The sequence below is a fragment of the Neltuma alba genome, unplaced genomic scaffold (assembly GCF_004799145.2).
Source record: "Neltuma alba isolate B1F8T4 unplaced genomic scaffold, ASM479914v2 tig00012698_pilon, whole genome shotgun sequence".
Lineage (NCBI taxonomy): Eukaryota > Viridiplantae > Streptophyta > Magnoliopsida > Fabales > Fabaceae > Neltuma > Neltuma alba.
This window is the reverse complement of record NW_021637125.1, coordinates 338-10,753: the sequence shown is the minus strand read 5'-3', so window position 1 is coordinate 10,753 and position 10,416 is coordinate 338. Positions and strand designations below refer to the sequence as shown.

General features: G+C 33.9%; 1 protein-coding gene across 1 annotated transcript; it reads left to right on the top strand.

Annotated features, from left to right (window-relative positions):
- The first annotated feature begins 6,694 nt into the window (after positions 1 to 6,694).
- On the top strand, positions 6,695 to 9,895 carry LOC114730021 (casein kinase II subunit beta-1-like). Its single transcript, XM_028917039.1, has 5 exons — positions 6,695 to 7,085; positions 7,828 to 8,046; positions 8,161 to 8,270; positions 8,356 to 8,521; positions 9,304 to 9,895. The coding sequence occupies exons 1-5, from the start codon at positions 6,860 to 6,862 to the stop codon at positions 9,432 to 9,434; spliced, it is 852 nt and encodes a 283-aa protein (XP_028772872.1). The 5' UTR covers positions 6,695 to 6,859; the 3' UTR covers positions 9,435 to 9,895.
- The last annotated feature ends 521 nt before the right edge of the window (positions 9,896 to 10,416 follow it).

Genomic DNA, 10,416 nt, shown 5'->3' with positions numbered 1-10,416 from the left:
GTTGGAGGATTAGCTTCTTAAAAGTCAACTATGACAATTACCAGGAGTGCTATGAAAAAATTTTATAATAGAAAAGATCACAATAAAAGACCCTGAATTAGCAAAATAGTGAAATACACACATGAATAAGTTTAATTGCTTAGGAAAACTGAGTATTAAATTGCAATTAGCAAATCACATCTAAAAGACTCAAATGCCCGCTTTCTTCTTTTCTTCCTTCTCTTCCTTCCTCCTTCTCTTCATGTCTCTCTCTTCCTCATTCTCTTTCCTCTTCATCTCCTTCCTCTTCCTTCTCCTTCTCTCACAACCCACATTCCTCATACCTATACCCCACCCGTATCTTCCCCTACCCCACTTCCTTATTCCCACCCCACACCCTACTTTATGTTTCATCCATGCCAAATCCCTAGGAATTTGAGAACACTCCAGGACAGGAAATATAAAGCACTCATCCCTATTTACCATCGGACACTATCATAGAGGGAAAGAATTACCATGGCAATCTCCCTTGTATTTTCTCTTGAATTGACTTCCTCTACTTCTATGACCTTCATGTGACATTATGAACATTGAATGGGCAATTATGGAGTTACCGCACTACCCCCAATGGATCAGTAATCAATGGCGAAAAGCACGTTATCTTTTGCTAGTAGTTTATAGCATTTTTCAAACCTTATTTTCTACCAGTCCTTCAAATTCAAATGGCTAATTGCAAAACCTATTTGCTATCAAAACACATATGGCTTTTTGTTATCTGGCTTACCATTGTTGTAATTTTGCTTAGTAGTGTTATAAATGTAGACTTGTTACTATGATGGCAGTAGCATGACATAATGATCTAGAAATGTTGGTCTTTTATTTATAGACAAAACAATGTTAACATTTTATATTTATCAGTTCTAAGTGGTAATAATGGGGATCTATTTAATGTTCTAAAGTTAGTAAGAAATCTAATCACAAGCTTGTAATTTTGCTTACCAAACTTGTTATTTAACTTACCATTCTCATCATTTGGCTTGCCGCTCTTGTCATTTGGTAATGAAATATGAACATAATAGAAACTTTTTATAAAACTTAATTTCATAGGAAACCCAATCACAAAATTATTATTTGGCATACCACTCTTGTCATTTAGCTTACCGCTCTTATCATTTGGCAATACAACACATAAATAATGGTAACTTTTTATAAAACTTAATTTCATGAGAAACTCTATCACAGAATTGTTATTTTGCTTAACACGCTGTCATTTGGCTTATCACTTTTGTCATTTAGCAGTGAAATGTGAAAATAATGACAACTTTTCACAAAAATTAATTTCTTTAGAAACGCAATCACAAGTTTGTAATTTCCCTTACAAAACTTGTAATTTGACTTGCTACTTTTGTTATTTGGCTTACTGTTCTTGTTATTTGGTAGTCAAATGTAAAAATAATGATAACTTTTTATAAAGCTTAATTTCATGAGAAACCTAATCACATAATTATTATTTTGTTTACCACTCTTATCATTTGGCTTACTACTTTTGTCATTTGGCAGTAAAATGTGAAAATAATGATAACTTTTCATAAAACTTAATTTCATCAGAAACCCAATCACATGCTTGTAATTTCACTTGCCTAACTTGTAATTTGGCACTTTTGTCATTTGGCTTACCGCTCTTATCATTTGGCACTAAAATGTGAAAATAATAGCAACTTTCTATTAAACTTAATTTCATGAGAAATCCAATCATAAAATTATTGTTTCACTTACTACTCTTGTCATTTGATTTACCACTCTTGTCATTTAGTAGTAAAATGTGAAAATAATGGCAAATTTTCATAAAACTTAATTTCTTGAGAAACCTAATCAAATAATTGTTATTTTGCTTACCACTCTTGTCATTGGCTTACCATTCTTATCATTTGGCTTACTGCTTTTATCATTTGGTAGTGAAATTTAAAATAATGGCAATTCAAACTAAGACATTTAATAATATCAAATTCAAATGTCATTTCAGTAATACATAATTATCATTAATAATTTATAACAGTGATCACTCATCAACAAAGTAAAAATATTAAACCTGTCTTAAATACAGTGATAGTATGTACAATTTATCTCCATTTCCCTTTTGAAATTATCTATGGTGATTTCCTCCTTCTTTTGGTCTTTCGTCCTTGTCAGCTCTTGCAAATTAAGTACGATAAATGAAATGACAATTTAGGTATTTAAAATAACTTTGGACTTGAAAATGACAAATTCACTTCTACAAATAGTAAGGTAACTGTTAGAAATAATAAGTTCATAAGTTTTGTAAATAATAACTCCACAGCTAGAAATAACAAATTAAGTACTGAAAATAACAACTTAACTTTGGTGAATATAATTAACTTCTCTTGACAGATCTTTTCAAACTTGACAAATGCAAACTTATAATGTTCTTTCTCTTGACAAATGCAAACATCTCAACTTGTTCGAACTTGACACACCTATTGGTAATATTTTGATCTACTAACAAATCATCAGTCCATGGGCAAAATTTTTCATTCTTATCACTAAATGTGAGGGGGGAAGTTATAATACTAGTATCGAATTAACATATAATATCCAAGGTTGCGACACCATGTCTCTAAAAACTTCCTCTATTATTGAAAAGGCTTTCTTTCTTATTGTTATTTGCTCTTTAGCAAAGCCACAGGTCCCTTAGATATTAAATTGACGAGGGAAGTTATAATATTAGTATCGAATCAACATATAATATCCAAGGTCGCGGCACTATGTCTCTAAAAAACTTCCTCTATTATTGAAAAGGCTTTCTTTCTTATTGTTATTTGCTCTTTAGCAAAGCCACAGGTCCCTTAGATATTAAATTGACACGCCATGGTAAGATTATCAAATCCAAAACCTACACAATATAGAAACAGAAATAGCAAAGAAACCAATCCATTACTTATAGCTAACCCCATAAAAAAGTGGATGAAAGAAGGGTAAAGAATAAATAGAGGAAAGATGAATCAGGATGTAAAGAAAAAAATAATACCTCTCTATGAGTCATCCTCTCCACATCAATCTTCCCTCTTGAAGAAACATTTCTTTTGCGCTTCTTCTTTCTAGATTTCTTTCCTTGCTAGTCTGCCGACATCCGAATCACTGCTAGAATCAAAACCGTCTGTGATGTGCTAGCAATGCTTCTGTGTCCTTTTGAGATGGATGTGGTTGAAGGGAGAAGATGAGATGGTAGCAACGATGGTGTATCATTGGCCATAAGACCAAAATGAAAAACAGAAGAAGTGATGGAAGCATATGGGGATTATATTTTGGAAGGAAGAAGATATGAGAAGGAAAATGGCATTTTGATCTTTTCTTAAACATTTTAATTTCAATTTAAGACCAGCTTTCCCCAAACAATTTAGCTTAGTTAGGTGCATTATTTGTGATTTTGGTAATTTAAAAGTTTTTTTTTTGTTATTTTAGGGATCAAATTAGAAAAGGTGTAGAATATAGCGATTGTGATTAAACTTTGGGAAAATGGCATTGAAAGACCCTTAAAATAGCAAAACAACAAAATAAACCCTTGAATAAAGAAAATTATTTGGAGAGAACGGGTTTTAAATTGCAATTATCAAATCAAGTTTAAAAGACCAAAAGGCTCTTCTTTCTTTCTACTCTTCTGACTTCCTCTCTCTCCCCCTCTCTTCTTCCTTCTCTTTCTTTCTTCTACTCTCCTTTGTCTTCCTTCTCCTTCTCTACCCGCGAACCTATTAAGCCACCATTAATGCAATCCAGAAGATTGATTGGCTATTTGCTCCAGAACCGTAATTTTCTTCCATGTTTTTCTCGACCCATTGATTTGCAATAAGGGAAATAAAACATATTAACCGCGGAGCTTTCATATTTAATTTTCTGTAAAACATGTAAAGCGAATATAATACTCTTCATATAAAGGCTCTCATTCTCCACAATTTCTCCTTATTTCATAATCTCATCTCATGCTGATGTAATATATCTATGACTTATAGAACAAAACTTCCACTTAAGCTTGAAAGACCAACTTCATGCTTATCACAGCTCAAATCAAAAACTACTATCGTATATAGCAGAAACAGAGTAACTATGCATGTTGAAAAAGTAATTGAATATCTAAGAACTAGAATTACTACTGATACAAAGATAAGCAAGTAGAATTACATTAGTTAAATCACTGTCAATAACAAGCCTAGAATGGAAAATAACAAGTCTAATATGGGGAACTGTTGAAAAGCTATTCACATTAACTTGAGTTTTAGCAAAAATTGATATTATTTTCACAGTTTAGTTGCGAATGAAAAGTCTAGTATGAGAAATAATAAGTGTTGAAAAGTTATTCACATTAACTTAAGTTTTAGCAAAAATTAGCATTATTTTCACAATTTTGTCCCGAATGACAAGTCTAATATAGGAATCAACAATTTTGCATTAACTTAGTTTTAACATAATTTGCCATTATATTCACAATTTAACTGCGAATGACAAGTCTGGCATGAAAAATAACAAGTGCTGAAAAGCTATTCACATTAACTTAAGTTTTAGTAGGAATTGACGTTATTTTCACAATTTAATTGCGAATAAAAAGTTTAGTATGGGAAATAACAAGTCTAGTATGACAAATAACAACTATTGAAAAGCTATTCACATTAACTTAAATTTAGTAGAAATTGACATATGGTATTTTCGTGAAAAGGTGTCATTATTTCTACATTTCACTACTAAATAACAAGAGCGGTAAGCTAAATGATAAGAGTGGTAAACGAAATGACAATTCTATCATGAAATTAAGTTTCATGAAAAATTGTCATTATTTTCACATTTCATTGCCAAATGACAAGAGCGGTAAGCTAAATAATAAGTTTGGTAAGCAAAATTACAAGCTCGTTACTAAGTTTGGTAAGCGAAATTACAAGCCGGTTACTGAGTTTCTGATGAAATTAAATTTTATGAAAAGTTATCATTATTTTCACATATCACTGCCAAATAACAAGAGTAGTAAGCCAAATAACAATAGTAGTAAGCCAAATAACAATTCTGAGGTTAAGTTTCTCATGAAATTAAGTTTCATAAAAAGTTGACATTATTTCCACATTTGTTAAGGACTCAAATCTGAAGTAAAGGATCTAAAGAGAAAAAAAGGAAAGCTTATATTAGAAAACGCCATAAGAATCTCATAACACTCACTAATAGACCAATCAAGAATCTCCAACTCAGGAAAAACACTCTGTAATATTTAATGATCTATTCATGTGGCCAATGGCCTATTTATAGCTGAATTACGTGGGTAAAATAATTAAACAATGTTTGGAAATTAATGGTAACAAAAGGATAAAATCTAATCCTACTTGAGTTGATAATGCTACTTATTTTTCAACTGAAAGTAACAGGAAATAATTCAAAATAGAATCAGCTCATAATCCCTTGATTTTATCTGGCACATTTCCTTGGATAAGTCACAAACAGCTTATGGGTCTTAACAACATTTTAATACCAAGTGACAAGAGTGGTAAGCCAAATGACAAGAGAAGTAAGCCAAAGAACAAATTTAATAAGCGAAATTACAAGTTTCACACCGGGTTTCTTATTAACTTCAAAATATTCAATAGATCTACCTTGTTACCATTTAGAACCAATAAATACAAAATGTTGACATTGTTCTATCTATAAACAAAAGACCAACATTTCCAGATCTTCATGTCATGTTGTTGTCATCATAATAACAATTCTGCAGTTACAATACTATTAGGCGAAATTACAACAATAGTGAATCAAATAACAAAAAACTAGAGGTGCTTTAACAGCAATCAGTTTCTGCAATTAGCCATTTGAATTTGAAAGATTGCTAGAAAATCATGTTTGAAAAATACTATGAAGCTACCAGCAAAAGATGGGGAAATTAGGTTTGAATTCAATATAATTTTATTCCATTAGCTCAATCATTTACATAGGAAAATTAAAACTAACATCCTCTTCGATTACCAAGTTGACATTAGAATTTTATAACTTCAGCATTCAAAATGATAACATTCTGATTCACTTCCTCCACTACAGCCCCTAAAACTTCATACACAAATTAACAACTACTACCTCCTTCCATTTTTCCTCTCACACTTCGTCATTCCTCACCTTGTAACCCCTCCATCATAACCAAACCCACAGAAATTATACATGAACAATTAGATTTGAAAAACAAAAATATATCACTTTAAGTTAAACCACAACCTCCTCCAATTAACATCTTCCGTCATTAACTTCACCCCTCACTCCCTCTCAAAGTATAACACTCAATGATTGACAATGAAACTCACAAAATTGAAGAACATTATCATATTGCTTGGTCTCAAATGGAAGAATAGAAGGAGAGTATAGTTAGAAACATTACCCAGTTGATTCCTAGGCTTGGAAATTGCAAAACACGTTGTCTCTTCTTGCTCTTGCCATGAATTTTTATGTCTGCCTTCTTAAATTGTTTTCAATAACAGAGGGGCATTTTAGTCTTTTAGGCGTGATTTACTAATTGCAATTTAAGACTCAATCCCTCCAAGCAATTAAACTTTCAAGTACCTATTTGGTTTATTTCAGGGTCTTTTATTGTAATTTTCCCTTAATTTTTTTTCCTTTAGATTTTTTGTAGCTTTTTAATTTCAATTTACAATTACAATTTTTTCAGAAGACGTATCGAGAGATGGGCTCTTCTCTTAATATCGTCCCCTGAAACTTACAAGTGCATTAAAAACCCTAGCTGCGAAGGTCAAGGCCGAAGGGTCTCTTTCTCGATTCTCAGGCTCGCTATGATTGGCTGACATTTCGTTGAATCTTTGAGTTAAAGGGTGAGGAGGACGGAGGCATGTACAGAGATCGAGGAGCAGTTGGATCGAAATCGGAAGTGGGTTCCGTTGATCGGAAGCGAATCAATGACGTCCTGGACAAGCAGCTTGAGCGATCCTCGCCGTCAACATCTAGAACCATCAACGGCAAGGATAGGTCGGCACAATCTGTGCTGACCGGCAAGCCACCCCATGACCACAGGGGCCCGCGTGCTCCCGTCTCCAAAAATACCAACGCTTCAGATGGTTAGGACCGAATACTTCTTTCTTCTGTGCATATATCGAACGAAACTGCAGAAATTTCAACATTTTGTTCGTGCGTTTTTGTTCCTTATAGGGCCTGATCTATTTTCCATTGTAAATACCTGTGTTTAGTAAGACGAGGCCATAAAATGCCGTTGGGAAAATGTCTGTTTTGTCAACTAATTAATAGTTATGTTTACCTAATTTTCTTTCCTTTGTTACCTTGGGTAAAGTGAAGGGGAAAGGGAGGGCTAAGCTTACTAAAATTAGAAAAGTTTCTCTTATTGGATTTCATGATTGACTGTAAAAACTCGTGTTGAATTAATTAAAATGCAGACAACAGAACGGTATTGGTAAGTCAGAGGAATAACTGCTGTCACTACTGCGCTAATTAGTTCTTTTATAAGGCAAATCACGGATGGTCAAGAGGAAAATGTATCAGTTTGTCACCTTCTCATTCACTTAACTGTATTCTCGTGGAAATTGTTTCTTTTTAATCACCTCTTCACGGTCATCTTCTATTTGTTATGTCATCGCTACTGTCTTTTCAGCCCATTTCCTTCTCTAACAGATTCTGAGCTCTTAAAACATTGGTATATTCCACTGTCGGATCTGTTAGAAAGACATAAAGATGATAGCGAAGGAGATAAAAGACAGACTGGCATTTGTTTTTTCCGCCGTGGCTTGGGCTGTTGCTTGGGCTGGTATTAATGAGCTGATCTTAATTTTATATGCTTGGCTGTAGAGGAATCTGAAACAGACAGTGAAGAGTCAGATGTTAGTGGTTCTGACGGAGATGACACATCTTGGATTTCATGGTTCTGCAATCTGAGAGGAAATGAATTCTTTTGTGAGGTCGATGATGATTACATCCAAGATGACTTCAACCTCTGCGGATTAAGCAGTCAAGTACCTTACTATGATTATGCACTTGATTTAATTCTGGATGTTGAATCGTCCCACGGTAAGCTTGTCTGCATATTTTCCTCACGTTCCTTTTGTGTAGCTCTGATCACCTATTTGCTCCTTCTTTACTTAGCATTCATAATGGCCACTGTTCATTGTTTGCAATGTGTAGGTGACATGTTCTCAGAGGAACAAAATGAATTAATTGAATCGGCAGCAGAGATGCTATATGGTCTGATTCATGCCCGATACATCTTGACAAGCAAAGGAATGGCTGCTATGGTCAGATTTTGCTCTCATTTATCCTTGCTTTTATGCTTTAAAGTCCACAAACTTTTGACTGATGATGAAGTTTAAAATTTTGCAGCTGGACAAGTACAAGAACTATGATTTTGGTAGATGCCCAAGAGTTTACTGCTCTGGACAACCCTGCCTTCCAGTTGGTCAGTCAGACATTCCCAGGTCAAGTACAGTGAAAATATATTGCCCTCGGTGTGAAGATATTTACTACCCTCGGTCTAAATATCAAGGCAGTATCCTTATACATATTGTTGAGCAATTTCAAGGTTTCATCTGGAGCACCAATATATCAGCATATCTCTTGGAATTTGATTTTTCTTCTTTCATGTGTCTCTATTGGAATTTAATTTTTCTTCTTTCATGGGTCTCACTTCTTTCTTGCTTTTGAGATCTGTTCCTTGGCCTGCCCATTGTGGATGTGGTCTGTATGGATCTATCAATTCTGGTTTCGATCTTCTGTCATTCCACATCTTGCCTGCATATACTACTGCAGCATGCATGCATATCAGAAACTGTCCCCTTATATGTGGTATGAGGTAGGAGTCTGTGTTCACTGATTCTTAAAAGATTTCTTTTACTTGGATGCATTGTTAAAGGTACACAAGACTAAGTTGAGTCATATATTAGATTATGACGCAGTTATATTAAAATAATGAGCGGTTAGACATTTTTAGGATATCTTTAGGATATCGGCTTCCCAATATTTCTGAGATATCAGGTAGGCTTTCTGGACAACCCGTTCAGATTTTTAGTTTGTGTCTCTGGCATTTAAAATTGTTTGCTGAGTCTGAAGATTACCAAATTTTTCTGCTGTCATTTTGCCTTCATATTTCTTGAAGATTTCTTTTATCTTTTTTGTGGTTTGTCTTTCCTCTGTCAAATGGATTTAATTGAAGCTTGTATGATTTTTGGGGATGATCGCACGTCATCTTTTTATTCTATGTAGTTGTCAGTTAAGTTTTGCAGTGAATCATTGTCATGTACCTTCCGCTTTTCCTTGAGTCTGCCTATCTAGACATTGATGGAGCTTATTTTGGGACTACGTTTCCTCATCTCTTCATGATGACGTACGGACAACTGAAGCCACAGAAACCATTACAGAGCTATGTTCCAAGAGTTTTTGGTTTTAAAATTCACAAGCCATGAAAGCTTACTTACCGTTAAGGTTGAACGAAAGAGGTGCCCATTTCTTGTTTAACTATCTTGTAATATTCTTTGCAAGGTTCAGCAGATGATAAGTGTTTGCACATCAGTTCCAAACTAGACGAGCATGTTGTAAAGAAATATGCAGGCGGGTCAGTCAAGCAAGTGCTTGATCTCACTTGCAGCTTCGAATTCAAGTGCATAGGTTCTTTAATGCTCTTTCGATGCTTATGTATTTTTGCCATTACCTTCTCTCCTTGCTGTTTTAAGATTGTGATTACAAATCCCCTGCTATATTTTTATATTATTTTATTGCTTTTTTTTCTTTTAGCTCACCATTTATGTAGCTTTTGAATTAGATGGATTGGCCTCAACAAATTCGGTTATTTTATAAATTCAGATTCAGATGCAATATTGTGAAGCATCGCTACATAAACATTAGTTGATCATTTGAAATTAGAATACGTGCGCACCATACGTCTCTACCTCAGAATTGTCAATTTGTTCTCTGGTTTGTGAACCTGTGAGTCTGTCGCTGTTCTGATGCATGTGCGCTTTCAATTTATGCACGTTTGGTTTACGTTAAAATGCGAAATGTGAAGCATTTAAGCGGAATGCAGAATTTGGAATAATGCTTTGCCCTGGATTCTACGCTATTGTGAGCTGAACTTTGCAATGTTGTTATTTTGACAAAGGGTCCTAAATAAAAGATCGGGCAGACGCTTGTCGAATTTTATTAAAATTTCATCTATAAAATTCCGTCTGCTAATAATTTCCTCATTTCGGAACAATTGATATTTAATTATTTATTTATTATTAAAAAACAATTTAAAGTTTTTCACCAAAAATATAAAAAGTTGCAGCGTCAACCATAAAAGATGATATTTCAGATTAGCCAGTGGTGAATAAATTAGATTGATTATATATTTGTTTGAATAAACATGTACACGTATTGCTATATTACAAAGCATGAACGGTATTTGCC